The sequence below is a fragment of the Gopherus flavomarginatus genome, chromosome 1, assembly GCF_025201925.1.
Source record: "Gopherus flavomarginatus isolate rGopFla2 chromosome 1, rGopFla2.mat.asm, whole genome shotgun sequence".
Classification (NCBI taxonomy): Eukaryota; Metazoa; Chordata; order Testudines; family Testudinidae; genus Gopherus; species Gopherus flavomarginatus.
Window position 1 is genome coordinate 23843066 of NC_066617.1, and position 21430 is coordinate 23864495.

The 21430-nt window shown below is 40.3% G+C and overlaps 1 protein-coding gene across 1 annotated transcript in view; it reads right to left on the minus strand.

Moving 5' to 3' along the window:
- Positions 1 to 5608: 5608 nt before the first annotated feature.
- CD36 (CD36 molecule) overlaps positions 5609 to 21430 on the minus strand; it is a 91428-nt gene continuing 75606 nt past the window's right edge. Inside the window, exons 8-14 of the mRNA XM_050936925.1 lie at positions 18748 to 18817; positions 15746 to 15933; positions 14801 to 14919; positions 12257 to 12330; positions 9213 to 9267; positions 7604 to 7763; positions 5609 to 6553 (exon numbers count right to left, since the gene is read on the minus strand). Of these exons, the coding sequence (XP_050792882.1) occupies positions 6531 to 6553; positions 7604 to 7763; positions 9213 to 9267; positions 12257 to 12330; positions 14801 to 14919; positions 15746 to 15933; positions 18748 to 18817 (689 nt within the window). The 3' untranslated portion in view covers positions 5609 to 6530. The remainder of the gene's footprint in view (positions 6554 to 7603; positions 7764 to 9212; positions 9268 to 12256; positions 12331 to 14800; positions 14920 to 15745; positions 15934 to 18747; positions 18818 to 21430) is intronic.

Sequence of the window (21430 nt, forward strand, 5' to 3'; positions counted from 1 at the left end):
AGGAATCTGACACTCTTTTTACCCCAGTTTTTACACTTGTGAAACTTCATAGACTTCAATACTTTTACTCCTGATTTACACTGGTGAAGGTGACAAGACGTGTTTGTGGAGGGGCTCAGCTAGTATGTGAAGGGAAAGGCACCTGGTAATTCATTAGGGATCAGTAGATATAGGGAAGGAGCTAAAGGTCATCAGATAAGAACATAAGTTGTAGTGGTGACTAACCATTCTGTAAAGAAAGGATTTCAGTTCTAGTGCCAGTGCAAGGATTGGTAACACATTTCAGGGTAGATTACACAGACATAGATAGAGCTCCAACTCTGTTTAAAGCAAAAAGAATATTGCTGGATTCATATAAAACAGTATCCAAACAGCAGACTCAATCACATTGGCTTTATACATTCCATTTGTTGTTCTTTCTACAGACCCATGGGGAAGTGATAGAGGAGAAGCACCAAACATTCTTAGATCTTCTGTTTAAAAAGGGTACTGAGCAAACCCTAGGTAAGAACAGGTTAATACACAATGGGGTAAATTCACAATGGGTATTTAGACATCTAACTGTCCCACTAAGGGCCTAATTCCAACACATAGGCACCATCACTTAGTCTGTAGGCACCTAAAGTCAGTAGGGGCCAGATTCTCAAAGCAACTTACATGTTGTAGTTGCAAGATACTCAAACTAGGTGTCTCCCCAGCAGAGCCCGAGCCAGTAGATGTGCTCAGAGCATGCCCATCCCATGCACCAAAAAAAGGGAGGATGGTGTCCCCTCATAGCTAAACACTTAAAATACTCCCTCAGGATGTTAGAGACCCAGGTTTAAATCCATTCTCTACTTCATTCAGATCAGGGACATGAACTCAGGTCTCCTAGCAACCAGATGAGGGCCCTCCCACTAGGCTATAGGGTCAGCCTGACTTTTCTTCTTGGTCCAGTGACTATTTAAGTATTTCATACAAAATGGAGCCATTTCAACATAAAAACTACCCTCCTCTAGCCCACTGGTTAACACAATCAGCTAGGAGTCTTGCCTTCAATTCCCTGCTTTGACCCACTCAGAGAAGGGATTTCAATGCAGGTCACCCCCATCTGGGATGAATGCCCTAACCACTGGGCTATTGGGTGCAAAGGCACTGACATTTTCAGTGCCAAAGGCCTGATCTAGCTTAGATGCCTAACTCCAGGTGAGTGTTCATGCCTGTGAATCCCAAGTGAAGCTGAGCCCCTAACTGTAGATCCCAAACAGAGATAAACAGTTTAGGCCACTTCCCTCTCCTAGGCATTTCCTATTGGCTAGCATAGGCAGCTCCCTGTACAGTATGCTGGCTTCTTGGAATCCCTTTTTAGGCTCCTAGCTCTCCCTCTGCATTGTACAGGGAGTGAGAGTGGCTAACTGAGGGCTGGGGATTTCACTGGGTGGCAGCATGCCTAACCGTCGGCATGTAATGTTTAGCCTAATCCCTTTGTGGATATAGCCTGCGTGTGTATCCTGAGTTATTTTCAGCTGGCCAGCTTCACTCTTATACCATATGTAGTGTTGTTGTAGCTGTGTTGGGCCCAGGATATCAGAGAGAAAAGGCGGATGAGGTAATATCTTTTATGGAACCAACTTCTGTTTCCCAGCCTTGAAGAAGAACTCTGAGTACAAAAGCTTGTCTCTCTCACCAACAGAAGTTGATCCCCTAAAGGATATTACCTCACTCACCTTTCCTCACTAAAGCTTCAGTCTTAAATATTTGTGGACAAATGTGTGTCCATTGGGTGGCGCATAGTTCAAAGTTTTCCAGTTGTCCATTGAGTGGTGATTAGGATGGCTACAATCTTATAGCAGCTTGATGATTTTTTCTTTGTAGGTCTAAGGGAAAGCTGCACCCCATTTATATCCCCGGTTACTGAAAATTGTATGCAGAAGTAGCAGAGAAGTCTGGTGCGCATTTAGATTACATGAGGGAAGAGAACAAATGTTATACCTAATCAGAAATGTGGCTTGAATTAGGTTAAATGGGTAATATGTTTATGTGTCTCTTGGTTACTCCATCAGAGCAATACAAAAATACCTGTACTATTATTGATTATTAAATGCTAACAGTGTTCTCAGCCATGTACAAAGTACAGTCCCTCTCCGCACTCCAGTCTAAATGGCCAGACAAAATCATTCAAATTTGCCCTGGATGTCTAAGAGCTTGCCATTTGTTTTTAGTGGGGTGTAACAGCACATCTAATTTAGGTGAACTGACATCGGTAGGGCTGTTTGCAAAAGCTTTAAGGAAGGATTTGAAAGAATAAATGTAGTTTGCAATCATGAGCTAGACAGTGACTCAGATGACTCACCTGGGAATAAGAATGTCTGGGAGACCCAAGCCAGGTGTAATTAAGGAGTTAGAGCAGGTGAGCAAGAAACACGGTGGAATGGGTGAATCCAAGGCTCCACTCCACAGAGCCAGTCTGTGCAGTTGAGCCAGAAGAGGGATGTTGTAATTTGTTGTTGTATAGGCTAGCTACAAATTATTACTGCTGCAGGTCCAGAGGGAAGCAGGAAGGGGTGTCTTTGAGGTACAATGGCTCCTGGGGCTGCTTCTGAGGTGATGCATCTAACACTCCACCCATGGTATAATGTATATTATAGAAACTGAAGGCAACCAGTATTTATGGTATGGTAAGTACTGTAGTCATATGAGAGTGAAATGCACTTCTAAGACACTGTGACTTGTACACACTAGATAAATTCCATCCATCTTGAAATGAGCCTCAACCATATCTCCTTTCTGTATTAATTTATAATTCCAGGCATGAATTTCAGAACAAGGGTGTTCATTACATGGTGAGCTTTATTTTCCACTTGTAAGGCTTGGAAACATTTGTCATAAATGCACCTTCAGTATTTCGCTTAACACAGAGAAATGGAGAGCTTATTGGTAAGTACAAACATATATAATTAACTTATTGTTTTCAGTACATCAATTTAGAATCTCTGTAAACAGTGCCTTGAGTAAAATAACTGCTGATCATACTCCAAGTGCAGGCTAGATGGTGAATATAGCCTAACAGCTAAATCTTGCATTGAGACCAATGGGACTAAAGCTACTTATGTCTATGTAGGATTGAACTCTAAGGTTTTAAAACCATGGGATGGCATTCTGGACCACTACTGCAACAGACACTTCACCAAGAAAATTTGACTTGCTGGCAATAGACATCAAGCTGAATTTTAGGGTGAAGTCCTTACCCTATTGAAGTCAACGGGAGTTTTGCTAATGACTTCAAAGGGGCTGGTATTTCACCCTTAGACTCTGGCACAAAAAGACTAGTTCTGTGGGACTTGAGGTCATAGCATGAGCTATGGTAGAGCTGTGCTTGGTTCAGCTCAAGAGGAGAAGGGGTAAAAGTATCTTATTGGCTTAAAGCAACCTTTATGCCCCCAGGATCTGGTCCTGGTGCTTGGCCAGTCTCTTTAGGATTGTTGTGAGTTACATCCAACTGTCCATAGGGCCATTCTGTCACAATGAATAACTCAAAGAAAGTAGTGTAGCATTCAAAGTGGGGGGAAAGGAAGTATGATAATGGAGTCCGTGGACCTCAGCAATACTTTGCTCTCAGAACAGCTCCTTAGGGTTGTTAGCAACTAGTGCAAGTTAATTTTGTGCCTAGGACCCGACCAATACACAGACTGCTCCAGGATCAGGAGATATGAAAGTAGTTTAAAGGCACCTTTGTTCCCTGCTTCCCCATCCAGAGCTTCTGGAAACGCTCCCTGGCCATAGCTCAAGATCTGGCAGGGCAGCCTCTTTCCAATCATTTCACCCAGAGTTAAATGAGCACACAAAGTACAAAGTAGTGGAGAACAGACTCAGCGTAAACAGCTTATGAGAAACACATGGGCTGCAGTCTGCTTACAAAACCTATTCAGGAAGAACTTACACACACCAATATGTTACCAGAACTCAGGAGCAGGATGCAAAAGTTTAGCAAAGAGGAACAGAGCTAAATTGTTCAAGAATCACTGGGACAGAGCCTCCTTTGCTGTAAAGCAGTTTGCCTCTCTTGACTTCAATGGACCTACTTCGGTTTACACTATCTGAGGATCTGACTCACCATTAGAAGTTAATAATTCCACCAGCTCTAATTCCTTGTGGTTATAATGTTCATTGTAGTTACCAGTGCACATTGTGTGCTTTTCTTGGTATTTCATTAGCAGGCTTGTTTTTAGCTAGTCACATGGCTCTGACTCTGGGTTGCTGAAAAAAAGAGGTCTCCAAGCATTTAATATATTATATATCAATATATGCTAAACTCAAAGGAAAGAAGAATAGCATTGTGTGTATACAGCTCTTACTACAGTTTTGGACAAATGCTAAAGTGAAGTTAAAATTGACAGGTTATTGCACATCTGTTACAAAGGTCATCGTACAAAGGGTCAGATTGTACCTTTCAATGTACCCGGTCTGTTCTCACTGACTTCAATGGGAGCTAAATGTTTTAATCCAAGCACGACGTTCTGTAAACATAGAATAACATTTCAATCAATTTCTTTTCCTTCCCATCACCAATTGTGAGCAATGTTTCAGCATGCCAGGCCATGCTGTTAAACATTTTAGGCTGTATTTCAGTGAATATGACCTCAGTATTTATTTTTCCTTTGCAGTTCACCTTGGAGGACAAATCAACCGAGTCCTGAGAAGTGCTGAGCACTCACGAAGCTCTCATTGAATCCAGTGAGAGAATGAGAGTTGCAAGTGCTCAGTGCCTCTCAGGATTTGACCTGTTGAGGTCCAAGTGAGTTGTAGGGAGCTTGCCAGACACCTGATCCACATTCACTGAAGTCAATCCAACAGCCTGCCTTGACTTCAGTGGCTACAGGATCAGCACCCAGGTTGAATTTTCCTGTTAAACAGCTGCTTGTGCATGTATAGCTGTAACACGTAGCCTGAAAGGGAATGGGCTTGTGGACACCTCCTTCCTTTGTGTTCTTTTACATCTGGAGAGTAGAACTGCCTGATACTCTACCATAGCCAATGGGTCATGGTGATGTTAGCAGGCCTGCCAGTCTTCTCTAGAATCTGCTTCTGCCTGTGGAGGAGATGAAGCAGGCCTGGAATCTGCTGCTCCTGTTTTGGGGAAATTTGAGAAGAAGCAAGAGTCACCTTATCCCCTAGGATAAGCTAGTGGTAGAGCAGCACTTGACAGAAGAGACGTAGAATTTATTTTACAGGGGAAATGTTAGCGGTAGGGCCCTACCAAATTCACACTCCATTTTGGTCAATTTCTCGGTCATAGGATTTAAAAATTAATAAATTTCATGATTTCAGATATTTAAATCTGAAATTTCACCATGTTAAAACTGTAGGGGTCCTGACCCAAAAGGGGGTTGCAGTGGGGTCTCAAGGTTATTGCAGGAGGGTTGTAGTGTTGCCACCCTTACTTCTGCGCTGCTACTGGTGGCGGCACTGCCTTCAGAGCTGGGTGTGCAGCTAGCAGCCACTGCCCTCCGGCCACCCAACTCTGAAGGCAGCACAGAAGAAAGGATGGCAATACCGCAAACTTCCTACAATAACCTTGTGACCCCTCCCCACCCTACAGCCCCCTTTTGGGTTGTGACCCCCAGTTTGAGAAACGCTGGTCTCCCCCGTGAAATCTGTATAGTATAGGGTGAGAGTATACAAAAGACCAGATTTCAAGGGGGAGACCAGATTTCATGGTCCGTGGCACATTTTTCACGGCCGGGAATTTGGTACAGCCCAAGCTATTGGCCAAGGAAGTGCCAGAAAAAGCAGCAGCAGTTCGAGTGAAAAGAGTGAGGGAGAGCACAGCAGACCAAGGACAGGGATGGGGCTGCTGCACAAATGTTTAGAAAGGAAAGAGTTTGTGGCTATGGATCAGCCACTGTTAGCATTCATGCATATATTTTGTTCATGTCTGTATATGCATAGTTTAAAATAAAGCTTTTCAGAAACCCTTTATTGACATTCAGATATTATGGTTAACCACTTTACATAATAAACTTTATAGTCATTAAAATTCACATCTCTGAAGACAGGAGAGCAGTTCTACTGCAGCAACTTCCATTGCTTGAAGGAATGGGGAAAAAATAACTTCCAGGGCACTGCATGAGCTTGATGAGGTCACCATCTCACATACTTAGAACCAGAACATCAGCAACTGGCTTTTACTCCTATTCTCACAGTCCCAAGAGAAGCGAACTAGCAAGTTGTATAAATGGCAGAAAGTGGATTGGATTCCAAACTGGATTTCAGCGTTCACCTGCTAATAGGCTATTTGTAATAGAGGTTTGTACCATGATAGTGGTTTCAGAATATGATATTGTTGTGGCCTCTTCAATGAGGTTGTAAAAATGGGCTTTTTGAAACATCAGGCATTGCTGGTTGAGAAGCTGGATTCTGTACGTTCTTCACAGAAAGGAAAGGCACATTCATTCCATAGTGTGTTTACATGTATAAATGGTATCATAAGACCAGATTGTTTGGCTGCTGAATTTTACAAACTCCTTGTTTGAAATTTGAAGTAACTATTCCTACATGTAATCTCCTTTGTCACCTATAATGGAAAAAGTCAAAAGTTAATTAATCATGTGGTACACACTCTTCCTACAAAATGGATAACCCATTTGACCTGAGAGAAAGATGTAGTATAGGAACTGAAAAACTCCTGTTTTATATTATGGGACCCACTGTTCTATACTATCATATGATATTTGTACTCTGATATTATTGATAGGAGTTGATGTTATACCCTCCCCCGTTTCCTTCAAATTTCCCAAAAAATCCTCATCTAAACTCTTAAATCAAATCCACTGTCATTATTTGGATTACTTTGCTGTACCTCTTTGTGCATTATAGGACCATGTCCAGTCCTATTCTCCGTGGCTACATAGGGTCAAGACCCAGAGAAACTGGTGTGGTTCGGATGCAGAATGGTGATCAGGGAGAACTGGGAACCCGGTGGAAGAGATCCATGCATCCTGATCATTCTGCTTAGAGTGGGGGCCTGCACTGCGGTGCACAGGAGGTTTAGGGGTTCCAGCAGGGACTTGCTACTAGGAGATCATGTCGATCTGTAACTATGTGGCTTCACCTGACATTCTACCATATAGATGGACAGTGGAACAGCTAAGGAGGCCATTCTGATCTGTGGAATAGCTCTGGACAACACATATGGTTTTGTTTTTTTCAGGTCACAGAAGCCCAGTGACTCACTGAAAACAAGACATCACTCTTGGAGTCATCCAATTCCCAAAGTCTTATCTTGTACAAATTGTCAGTAGCACCTTGGTTGAATAGGGCTAGGAACAGAATTTGTAAATGTCAACTGAAAAATGCTGGACTTTTACAAAAGGAAAAATCAGAAGTGAAACTGAAAGGATAAGTGTTGAGGTTGATTGGAATTTAGAATAATTCTTGGGGTTGGAACCGTACGGTTGCCAGTCCTCTAGGGTTGTCCTGGAGTCTCCAGGCAGGACTTAAAGATTAACCTTTCATTAAAGATTATGCCATCTGATGAAACCTCCATCCAACCAAAATTGGCAGCCCTAGACTGAAGTCATTACTCTAGTGAAGCTCCCATAGAGAGTGCCGGAGATCTACTCACTTAATTTATTTGATTTGCATATGCAATATGAGATTGCAAATGCTAGGAACATCACACAACCAACTATGATCAGCACCACCTGCAGCAAGTGCAGCAGCTTGATTGAAGAGATCACTTTTGATCTGAACATTGCTGCTTTCTCATCATCAATAACCGCCGTCTGAAACAGTGCAAGAGCATTTACAGCTGAAGTATGCAAGTCCTTTCTCATGCAACATATACATGTTATAGACCATGTGATTGCATACAATGTTATCATGTAGATGGATCTAATGGCTACATCCACAAAGGGACTTGGACCTTGCAATGTTCAGCATTGCAGTGCCTAACTGTTGCCCTGCCACCCAGTGAAATCCACACCCCTGAGTTAGGTGTCCAGACTCCCTGCACAGTGCCTATGGAGGGATACACACCTAAGAATGGGATCTGCAAAAGTGAGCTTGCTGAGCAGGAAGCTGCCAGAGCTAGCCAATGGGAAATACCAAGGAGAGGAGTGGCTCTTAAGCCCCTCCCCCTAAGGGTCTTAGGCACCTAAGTCTAGGTGAGAGGGAGGAGCCTGTCACCAACTAGGGCTACGTCTACACTACAGGATAAATTTGAATTAGCTTAAACCGATTTTATAAAACAGATATTATAAAGTCGATTGTGCGCGTCCACACTAGGCACATTAATTCGGTGGTGTGCGTCCATGGTCCGAGGCTAGCGTCGATTTCTGGAGCGGTGCACTGTGGGTAGCTACTGTAAAATAATGAGGCCAATAACTTCGATTTGCATCCACACTAACCCTAATCCGATATAGTAATATCGATTTTAGCATTACTCCTCTCGTTTTGTAGTAGTACAGAAATCGATTTAAAGAGTCCTTTAAATCGATATAAAGAGCAGTGTAGTGTGGACGGGTGCAGCGTTAAATCGATTTAACGCTGTTAAAATTGGTTTAACAGCGTAGTGTAGACCAGCCTAGGATTCTCAGCTATGTACCTTCTCCTGGAGTAAAGTGCATCAGCCTAACTTTTGGCTTGCAAACAAGTTTTAGCCCAGGGATCAGAGTGCTCATCAAGGATGTGGGAGACTTGGGTTCAGGTCTTCTCTCTGCCTGATGTGCAGAAGGGATTCGGGGAGAAGGGTCTCCTCATCTCAGGCGAGTGCCTTAACCATAACCTCCTCCAGCTGTTTTGTGTAGCTGGAGGCTTGTGCTCAGAATGCCTGCTGGATCGGGTCCCACTGGCGAGACAGGTTGGTTAACACCTAGTCTGAGGAACCTGCTGAGGCTCACGTATGAGGTAAGAACATGAGGCCCTAGACTGAGGCAGCTGTGCTCATGCTCACTGGAAGAAGCTTAGGCAGCTAGGCACTTTAGGTGCTTACAGTGTTAGGCAGCAGCTGAGTGAGGGTTTTGAGGATCTCAGTGACCCCTCCTGTTGGATTTAGGCACCTGAGGTGGACATTAAATGTCTAACTGCTTTCGTGGCTCTAGCCGTAGGAGTCTAATTTCAGGCCAACAAGACTGAAAATTTTGGCTTTGGACTATTTTTCAGTAAATCTCCTAGATTATTTCTAATAAAGATGAAATAATTAGAATGATTTAATAGACTGAAAACATACTAACCTCATTCAGCCAAAGAACAGGAAAGATATAGGATTTTGTAAGTTTTGATAAAGCCCTGCAACAAATATTGAAATAAAAAATTGAAACAACCACAACACATTATCTGTACATTTCACATTCACAATTTCCATCAAGCAATTTCTCAGAGCCCCCACTACTCTACCTCTTTGCTGAAATTGACAGGAAGTACAATTTGTATGTGTTCAGGTGGCAAACCTCCAGTAAATTCAGACTAACGCATTCCTCTGAAGAAAGAATATAGGTAACTACGGCCATAGGCATCAACTTTTATTTTTCTCCTAGGGGTGTTTTGCCCTCCCTCCTCCCCAAGGCCCGCCCCCACTCCAACTCTTCCCCCAAGACTCTACCTTCACTCTGCCTCCTCCTATTCCATTCTTCCTCCTCCCTGAGGCCCCGCCCACCTGCCATTTGCTGATCTCTGCCCTCCCCTAATCCTCCCCACAAGCTGCTAAACAGTTACGGCTAGTGGATGCTGAACTCCCATTATTTTTTTTCCATGTGTGCTCCAGCCCCCATGGAGTGAGCACCTATGACTACAGACATTATGCATACCATCCTCCATCTAGTACTCTGGGTATGAGAGAGAAAGAGAGAGAGAAAATGTATGTATGATCATCTATACGTTTATTACACAATTGTTTCTCTTCTACCTTGCCCTTCACAAACCTGTTTTTCAAATCTGTCTGTTGCCTTTCATCATATAGTTAGATTACAATCTCTTATGGAGTTGGAGGTGGCGCTTTGTATTCTAAATTAAATGCATGTACAGTCCTTAGAATGCAATAAGGTTTTGATCTCTGATTAAGGCCTGTAGGTGCTACCACATATAAATAATAATTATGATACTGTGCACGTGTACATACAGTAGATAGATTTAAAAGGTTTCTTCCATTTTGAAAGTCTATTAGCTTGAAAAATATACTTTATACTTAAAATAGGGACCATGAATGGAGCCAATAATCTCTTTCAAAATATTGTGTGTGTGTGTGTGTGTGTGTGTGTGTGTGTGTGTGTGTGTATTTATTAGCTCTGACTGGGAACTTTTCAACAAATCATTTCTGTCAAAAAATACATATTTGTTAAAAGTGAAACTATTTGTTAAACAGCGACAAATTCAACAAAACAGCTGACTCAAAAAATTGGTAAAAAAAAGTACTAAGATCATCAAAACATCCTATTTTGACAATATGGAACCAGAAAGTTTCCATTTTGAGATTTCAAATAACTTCTTATTTCTAAATTTTACTCAGTTTAAAATAAAGGTAAAGAAAAAGGAAAAAATGGTTGACACTGAAACGAATTTTTTCAAAATTACTGAAGCAAACCATTTTGGTTAACCCAAATGAAAAAATGTTTTGGATTTTTTGTTTTGCAAAAATGTTTGAGATTTCAGTTTTTCATCATATTTTGAGATAAGAAAACATTTTGAAGCATCAAACATTTTTCTCTGATGGGAAAGCCATTTCTCACCTAGCCCAAATATTTTTATATATGCATGCACAATAATGGGATCATTCCAAGACTAGTGCATGCATATATTTTTTCCATACAGTTTTCAGTCAGAATGACTTTTGTTTTAAATTAAGTTAAATAAAACAATGAAGAAAACACACTGTGTGTCTCCTGTGTAATGTGCTGCATCAACAGTCTCACAGTACAGTATCGGTTATCTTTTCATTGGCACTAGTTTTGGAATGATCATATTATTCACAATCTCCATATACTATATACTTCTGCTTTTGCTTCTCACCCCATTTATTGTTTGTAGTTTCATAAAATGATTCTAAGTCTTGATACAATGCCCACTGTAGCCAATGAGAGTTTTTCCATTGACCTCAGTGGGCATTGGATCAGGCCCCTAGTGCATACCAGGCATTCCCAAGAAATCTGAAATTTGACTTTTACTTGCAAATGTTGGAGCTGAAGGATATTTAAAAAAAAATTAAATATCAGCAAATTGTTTCAATTAAAAATGGAACATTTCATGACATTCACAAATATTTGGCCTTTTTATCAGCTACAAAGCAGGTCGACATTTCTGGCATTTTGAAATTTCACAAATTGGAAAATATTTAAGATTTTATTTACAAAATTTCACACCTTTTCTAGTTGCATTTATTTCTGATTGCAATGGACTTACAAGCTTGTTAGAAAGTGTTCTCATAGTTTATTTCAAAAAGCTCCTTTTGGGTGATAGCAAATACTGAAGTGTAGGAAAAGAATTAGGGACTTGATCTTGCAAGTTGCAGAGCACTCTGGCCTTAATCCAGCAAAACACTTAAGCATGTGATTAACTTTAAGTACCTGAGTAAACTCACTGAAATAATTGGCACTATTCACATACTGAAAGTTTTGCACATACATGTTTAAGTGCTTTTGCATGATCAGGGCCAAAGTATGTATCATCCTGCAGGACAGACCCCTAAGTCTCCAGTAACATAATTAAATGATAATTATAAAAGTAAATCGTATTCACTTTGGGCTTGATCAATGATTAAGTTCAGAGCCAGGGAGGGAGGGGAAATCACCAAGTAAATCCTCTTCTTTAGTCTCAGGGACCACTGAGATTACGTATTAACTGCTGCTTTCATTAATAGCAATATTGTGGGCCCAGGTCCTCAACTATTCCATGTCTCCCCTTACCCCCACCAATTCCCAAGGGATGGTCTAGCACTCAGAGATCACTAGGGTCGAAGGATACCCTCGCCATGTATCCTGTGCCAACTGCTGAGACATGAGCTGTGTAGGAACAACTTCAGTCCTTTACTCTATCCAACGATTTCCCCAATGCTGGGAATCTTCAATGGGCTCATTTAGGAATATAAACACATAGCTGCCATACTGCAGAACTGAGACACACTATCATAATGCGATCATTAGGAAATGTATATTTAATATTTAGGTTTTATTTATTGAGACTCTACCAAGCTTTTTTGTAGAGCCAGTCACCCTACTTGCAAAAGGGCTAACAAACAAAATATTGTACCTGTGTTTTAGAAACAAAAGACAGAGAAAACACTTACTCAATCTTTGGTGCAGGCTTCACCAGTAAGTTTATTTGCAGCTTTTTGGCAAATCGTAATGTAAACCCAGTGGTCTAAAGCCAGAAAGGTAGAAAAGGAGAAAACACAAAATTAAGCAAAACAAATAAAGCAACCACAATGAATGTAATACTTGTGATGGTGGCCAGTACAAGCTTAAGTTTTGGGATAGATACATCAGAAAAATCTGAATTAACACTGTTCATGAACTTGTTTACCATTGAGATTACTTTGAGGGGTCAAAGGGCTATTTCATTCTTCATGCCCACTCTGTTCTTGTGTCTTTATTGAGACGACTAGCAAGGTTGCAAATTAATATTAGAGCCATTTTCCACCAGAAAATGCTGATTTGATTAATTCAAAATACTTTGCAGGAATACATTGATTTCATCAAAATTTTTGGCAGGAAATAACTGAAATGTTTTGTTTCAATAAAAAAAAAAGGTTTCACTCCCATAAGGTGAAAACTAGGGCTGGCCAGAAAACAAGAATTCCATTTCATGAAAATCGAAGTTTTCTCAATTTCCCTCATTCTGCATCAAAACAAAAATGGGACCATTCACAAATGAGAGAGAGAGAGAGAGAGAGAGAGAGAGAGAGAGAGGGAGAGAATTGCCTGAACTGGATAAAGAACTTAAAGCTGGGTCTCCCTCATCCTAGGGGAGTATACTGACCATTATGCTTTTGACTACTCTAGTCTCACACTTGCTCCCCACAAATCCCATTCTGAATCTGAGAAATGGATACATTGCTATGAAAAGTTTCAGTCCCAACCAAAAAAACATTTTGTAAAAAATTCCCAACCAGCTCTAGTCTAAATATTTCATTTAGACTTCAGCACTTTAATATTTGTTATGTTACATTATGCTATAATTTATAAGATCAAAACCAAATATTTCTAGATATTTTGTTCCATGAAAAATTCCAAGATTTCAACTTTCAAGCCTGATTCAGAACAAACCAACATTTCAAGTCTCAGATTTTCCATGGGGAAGAATTTCCATTGTTTGACCACCTCTAATTAATACCAATTGCAGAGATTGTTTTTGTGGACATCTGTACCTTAGCAAGATGACTGAGACTCACAACTACTTTCTCAGACACATAGATTAATTTTAATCTTCCTCTTAAAAGTTAAACATTTCGGTATCACTTGTTCAGTTTTTCCCCACTTTAACTTGTTTTTTGAATGATTCAGCCAGGCTTCAATCCAGTATAAAAAGTGTTTAATTTGAAGCGTGTAAACAGCTGGATTGAAATAATTTAATGGGACTGCTCCACATGCTTAAAGTTAAGCACTTGCTTTGTGGTACTAGGACCAAAGTGGAGGGAAAATTGAAGCTGATTAAAATTAGATGTTCAACAACAATGTTTATTTAGGAATTTATCACAGTTGGAAAGTGAGACAATCAAATGCACTCTGGAATCAGATAAACGGGTGGCTTCATTGTTACAGTCATTCACTTGGAAGGCAGAACAGGCTGTACTGCAATTACTTGGTCAACTTAATTAAACTGTGACTGTAATTTAGATGAGACTTTTTACTTAACGAAACCAACAAAATCAAAACATGTTTAAAACACTGCAAAAATAGATGAGCTCTGTAGGGGATAATTTAGAGAGGAACTTTGGCTTAAACACAATCTTGGGCCAGATCTTTAGCTGGTGTAAAGTAGAATAATCTCATTGACTTCAATGGGGTTAAACTGATTTACATCAGTTGAAAATGTGGCCCCAACAGATTTTTCACCCACCCTGGATGAAATTCTCAAATGTATGACATATAACTATAAGACCACATGGATGCCACTTTCATCACTGTACATTATACATATATAGAACAGTGATCACAGAACAAGACAATGATCGTATTTGACACAATAATTCATAGCAAAGATTGTGGTTGCCAAACTGTCATACTATGTGTTGTTTCATATGGCATATGTTTGCCTAAAAGAGGTCATCTGATCCTAGGCTGCTCTATATATGTGTTTATAATTTACAATTAAGTTGGTTTCATATAGATTGAGAAGTTGAATAGTATTGTGAAGAAATGTTTGTATTTTGTGCTGGAAGAAAGACAATTTGGCAATTTAGAATGTCAAGTAGCAAGTATTTAAAAAGCATGATCTGTTTAATTTAATTTATTCCTATAGTGTCTTCAAGTATCCTTTTTTCAATGAGAGCGTGCAAAAACAGACTCTTTGAACCAATTCTCCCCGAATGTTGATGATCTGTAGAAACTGGACTCTCTGCATAATTTTGTAAAAACCAAAACCTGACTGAGATTTTGCCAACCCAAACTGACTCCAATCTGTCAACTATAGGGATGAGTCAAAATTATCACTTGTATGTGAGCTACCAAACTTTGGAGGTCAGAATAATATTTCATGGGGTTCTGCAAAACCCAAACACCAAAATATGGGCTTCTCCGATCATATTTGAAATGAATTAGTATTATAACTACACTGCAAAGCAATACTGTGCATGGTCAACAAGAAACAAATACTATAAATGTTGGCTTACAGGCTCTACGTCTAAAAAGGTCTCGTGTTCATCCTTATTTGCACTCAATCCTTCAATATTCTCAGACACATCTTCACTTGCATACAGAAAATGGGGAAGTGTAATATACACTGGTTTTCCTGTTATAAAAAGACAAGCAAAATTGGAAAGTCAAGTCTTAGTCTGGTTTCTCTTATTGAACTACCTCACCTGAGGACATTTTATTTGTTTATATATAAATAAATATCTATGATGTGCACATAAATATACACATTCATTATGAAGATTTACTAAACCTAAAGCAGAGAGAGATTCTATGGGGTCTACAATCCTATTAGTATATAGATAATTTGCATGAGTAAAATTAATTGCTATTAAAATTACAGCATATGGGCCAAACTCCCAGCTGTAAGTTTACTCCAGTGGAACTACATTGAGTTAAATGCCTGCTGCGTTCATCCTATATATGCACATATAGTTATCACATCATGTATATGAGATAGTCACAACTGTGACTATCCAAAGCTTTTATACAGTGGATGAAGCTCCTTTTATTCTTCCCCACACAGAGATAAGGGATAATTTAGCTCTGAATGTGTTAATGGTATTAAAATTTCCATCGCTCTTTCTCTTCTTTATTCATCTCTCATATTTTTATTTCTTGCATTTGTACCATCAAAGCTAGATATATAGCTCCACCACCACAGTCTCTGAGCATCTCTGAAGCATTCATAAATTTATCTTCACAACATCTCATGAAGGTAAAGAAGTATTCAAATCTCTGTTTAAGGAATCAATGTTTCAGAGAGATTAAATTATTTGCCTAGGGTCACACAGGAAATCTGTGGCAGAGTCAGAAACAGAATCCAAGTCTCTTGAATCATAGTCTAGTAATCTTAACCACAAAACCACCCTTTCTCCCAGGCCAAATGGCTTGTTTGGATTAGTGACATTTTACTACTCTACCTTCTTTGCAGGCGCTAATGTCCAGGGCTCCAGATGCTGTGCAATTCTTTGACAGAACAGTTTCTGTGCAGAAGCATTTATTTTCTGGAGTTTCAAGAGGAGATGCAAATGCTCCATGAGGAACTGTAAAACGATACAGGGGGATTTCCTTCACGATCTGCTCACTGTCAAATATGCCATAGATAGATCTGAATATAAAAGAGAAATGTTTCATTTGTCTCTAGTTTATATGGTATTTATAGGTACTTTGGTTGCTAATACACATTCAGGTCTGACGCATTATAGAGATGTTCTATCTTTCTCATTTTTTAAATGATAAAGTGCTCTTGGCAGCTGCTCGGATGATTCCAGGCTCCCCTCTCCCTGGATTAGCAGTTTGTGGAACTGCCCAGGCAATGAACAAGAGTACATGACATTTCCAGAAAAGAGACACAGGCAGCAGTGACTTTACAAATCTCAAGAAAAACTTCCTAAGTGGAAGAACAATAGGACAATGGAACAAACTGCTGAGGGAAATTATGGAACCTCCTTCACTGGAGGTTTTCAAAAAGAGGCTGGATAGCCAGCTGTCTTGGATGGCTTAGAATACAACATATCCTGCCTCTTGGCAGGGGGTTAGACTAGATGACCTTTGCATTCTCTTCTAACCCCATGGTTCTATGATTCTATTATATAAAATATAGAAACATAGACAAAAGTATACAGTTAAGAGTAAATGTATAAACAACTCCTTCCCAGGCACAGATCTACAGTGCTTGTGGTGATGGAATGTTTTAAGTCTTCCAGAGTGGTTTCTGTCTGGCTATATACTAGAAAAGTTTTAATGGTATTACTACATCAGAGGTGTGATTTTTTTTTAATGATACAGTGATACCAGTATAAGCCCTAGTGTAGACGTAGATCTACCAATATAAAGGTGCCTTATACTTGTATAACTTACTTCACTTGGCAAACTGAAATAAGATATACTGGTATAAACCCTTTTATACTGATATAGCTGCATCCATACTTGGGGGTGAGGGAAGATGTTACTGGTGTAGTTAAAGCAGCAAAACATTCTAGTGTAGACAGGCCATTAGAAGAAAGCAGTGTTCTGAACATTGCCGTGTCCTATATTAAGTCAACCATTGCCTTCCCTGACTGCTGAGACTAGGTCAGAATTTCGGGAGACCCTTTATGGTACTACTAGAAAGAAGCAACTATGATTATTTGATCTGAGAACAAAGATGCAGACAAGGTCTGGAGAGAGGAATAGCTCAGTGGTTTGAACATTGGCCTGCTAAACCCAGGGTTGTGAATTTAATCTTTGAGGGGGCCATTTAGGGATCTGGGGGGTGGAAACATTGTTAGGGACAGTACTTGGTCCTGCTAGTGAAGGCAGGGGGCTGGACTTAATAACCTTTCAAGGTCCCTTCCAGTTCTATGAGATAGGTCTATCTCCATATATTTATATTTTTATTTGCATCCAACAGCCTGAATGAAGAAACAGTTTCTGTCTTCTTTGCCAGGTACATGAAAAGTCCTTTGCTGTGATTGGTAGATTTCAGTTTTGGGGTCCAAGTTGCTCCATGGTGAGAATTTGATTTATAAACCTTAATCCTTTCTAATGCAACCTTTGAAATAAATGATGCATTTTAAAGAAGAAAAAGCTCATTCCCGGCACTGAAAATCAAAGTTGAGCCTGCAAATGTGTCACCTGGGAGAATTAAACTTCCATTTCCTTTAAATCTATTGAGCAGTGTTTATAACTACCCCACTGGAGCATTCAGGGACATTGTATGCAGCAGCAGAAAAGACAGACTGAAAAGAAAAAATGCAAGGAGATTTATTAATTTTTTATTAATCATTTATTTATTTGGGGTAATATATGTCATATTCTGAGAGAAAGCAGTTTGATGTATTTGGCTATGAATGGTGAAATACACACCTGTACAGATGGCCTGTGCATCAGTTAAGCTCCACATAAGCCCTCAAAATAATACTTGAATACCTCGTACTAGCCCTATGCACATGGGTGAATTATATTATTAGCCCTGGTCTACACTGGAGGGGGGGATCGATCTAAGTTACGCAACTTCAGCTATGTGAATAACTTAGCTGAAGTCAACATACATAGATCGACTTACCGTGGTGTCTTCATCGTGATGAGTTGACTGCGGCCGCTCCCCCATCGACTCTGCCTGCACCTCTCGCCGAGCAGGAGTACAGAAGTCGATAGGAGAGCGCTTGGGAGTCAATTTATCGTGTCTAGACTAGACGCGATAAATCGATCCCCGCTGGATTGATTGCTGCCTGCCGATCCAGCCGGTAATGAAGACATGCCCTTAGGATATGACTATACAGCAGGCAGCAACCTGTGGCAGTGAGTCTCAGAGCTTGGGTCTGTAGACAGGCTCATAGGACTCATGCTGTGGTGCTAAAAATAGCTGTGTAGACCTTTTGAGCTGGAGCTTGGGCTCTGACACTGAGGGTGCTGGGTTTCTGAGCCTGAGCTCCAGCCTGAGCCTAAGTATCTACACTGCTATTTTTAGCACTGTATCGCAAGCCCAAGTCTGTAGACCCAGGCTCTGAGACTCACCACCATGGCTGCTGCTTGTCATGTAAATACATCCTATAGGCCAAGTTTTGCAACCCTAATACTTTGTACTACTTGTTTGAATAGTCTCTTTGAACTCAATGGGCCTGAGTCTCCTCTCACATCTATCACTGTAGTTCTATGATCCTGAATTATACCAGTGCAAAGGATCAGAGACTCAGAAGCATTGCAACTACTCACTACTCAGTACAACTAAGGGTGGTAGAATCAGACTTTAAGTAGCCAATCATGAACACAGCAGATTCACATGGTTAAAACCAAAGGTTTGTTTATTGAGTTGCTTCAATGATTCAAGACCAAGCAGAGCAGTTTCAGCACCTGTCTTAAATAGTTTTTCAAAGAACATGATTTTTGGTGAGCACACATAGGAATATGTGCACAATATGGATCTCTCCATTTGTCCTACCTGCAAATATCGGAGGAAAAGAAGCGCAGGATCCGGTCCTTCTTTACAAAAGGAGGAAATGATGCACCATCTATGGATGAAATAAAACAAGAGCTTGAATGTAATTCCATTTTTATGAAATAGATCATTGATAATGCCACATTCAGCTGTGGTCTTTTCTATACATTTCTGACAAAGAAAGACAAATCTAGTGCTTGTGCACACAAAGATTTACACAAGGCATTGGCCAAGTCTTGTTTTCTATTATAAGCCTGATTTTGGAACCCCCTCTGAAGTTCCTAATAAGTCCTTTAATCTTAAATTTGGCATATAAAGTCTGTGGCGAGCAGGCAATATCTTTAATAAATATGAGGGTATGTGCCATAGAAGATACGGGGCACACAAAAGTATTGATTGTGACTCCCTGCTGCCTTGTAGATTGTGCTCCAGGATTTATGTGGCTAGGTTTGAAAACTGATTTTCAGAGATGAACATCCTGTTGACTCAACTGGAATTATGGATGCTTGGTGCTTACAAACATCATATCCTTAGGCTTTTGAACTTGTGTTTCTAACTACATATTGACTTAATATCACTTCCACCATCCCACTGAAGATGGCTCCTCCCCAGCAGGATGCTGTAACAAACCTCTAACCAGTTCATTCTCTGGCTCCTGTAACAGCTTCTATCTAGGTTTTATACATCACCCATCACAGAGTTATAAATGCTTCTCTGGTATCTTTGCATCCTCAGCCTAGATGACAGGAGCAAGGAAACTCTCTTACAGACCATCACTCAACTTGTTAGCAGCAGAGGCTTTTCTCATACAAGCCTAGATTCCATCCAATCACATGTCTGTGTGCTATTCCTAAATCCTAACAGCCTAGGAAATGGCTGGCAAAACCTGACTCACTTTCAAATCCTTGGATGTGAATGTTGCCTATGGTGTTAAATTTAGTTATCTAAACACTTCATTTTATCTAGTAAGGGAAAACAGCTCCACAAGAGAAGGAGGAATTCTTGCCATACAGAACTCTGATTTGCAGTTGGCCTAGTTGAACCTAGTGCTTGTTGTGACAACAAACTGAATATCCAATAAAAACTGAGTTGGATTATGCAGTGACTAGTAGTCATCTCTGGAGGCTGCTAATTTTTACTATTAAAAATCTTCTGTTCTTTTGCTAGGGCACTGGGAATTTAAAAGACAAAAATAGAGTCCTTTGACAGTTTAATGCAAGCAAGCCTTCCTCTTTAAACCTGTTACCACAGTTACATTTCGTTCTAGGATGAGGACAGATTAACAACCATAAGAGAGACAAAGAAAAAGAATTTGAACAGGCACAATAGGTTCAGCTCCATTTCTGGCAACAAAACACTTTCCTTCATTCTCCATCCATATCCTCTCAGATACAATACCTGAGTTTATACTTCAGTTTATACCCAGGGTCGGCTCCAGGGTTTTTGCCACCCCAAGAAGAAGAAAAAAAAAAGCCATCATGATCTGCAGTTCTACTGCCGCCGCTTCAGTCTTCGGTGACAAGTCCTTCACTCTGAGAGGGACTGAGGGACTCACTGCCGAATTGCCGCCGAAGAGCCGGATGTGCCACTCCTCTCTGTTGGCCGCCCCAAGCACCTGCTTGCTGGGCTGGTGCCTGAAGCCAGCCCTGTTTATACCTCATCAGAGCCACTGAATCCATTTACCAGAGAATGCATATAGTCTACAGTCTGCAGGCCTGGTTTTACCATGGCAAGGAAGGAAGAGCAAAATAAAGGCAGAGAATGGGAGAAAGGTTCAAGTCAATGACGAAAGAGATGAAAAAAAGTTCCAGGAGCTAAGAATACTGCTTAACAAATAATCACTAGCACAGACTGCAATAAAAAATCAATCCTTCCTGACTCAGCCTTCATAAGAAACTTAAGCACTAGTAAGGTGTTATCATATCTGAATCACTTATGTGTGCTTTACTGTAAAGAGAATGCTCTATACTAGCTAGCACTGTACAGTACAAATAAACCTGCTTATTTTCACACTCTCTGGCTTAAGACCTATTGGGAAGAGAACTGCAGGTACACACAACATGCAAGATAAACTGTTCAAAGTTTGTTGTGTCCGCTTATATTATTGCGAGTGTGGAGTCCCACGGGATTAATTTCTTGACCCTCTGCTCCTTCCTATCTATCTTCTACCTTTTGGTCATCTTGGTCTATCTTTAATCTTAGCTATTGCTTTTACAATGACAATGGTAACACAACTGTACATGCATTTTGACACCTCCGGTTCACCCTTGCTACTTGTTTTGACCAAATGAATTTGTAGCTTCATCTGAACTTCCTTCTTCTAAGTGCTTCAAAGAGAGAAACATTACACATATCCTCCAATGTAACGCTGTATCGTCTGTCACCAGTCTTTGCTCAGACTCCCATTTGCAGCTACTGTCCATGCCTTTAACACTTTTACTATTGCAACAATCTTCTCTATGGCTTCCACAAGCCCAGGCTCACCAGATTGCAGCATCTGCAGTACAATACTTTCTCTAGTATAGTTTTTCCATGAGCACATTACTTAACTCTTTGCAGCATTTTAGGACCCAGATTGTATTCAGATATTACACAAAAAGAAATCTCTGCTGCATTACACTGTGCACACAATTAAATGGGAAAAGACGGCTGGAATCTTTTCTGCGGCCCATGGTGCTTTCACTAA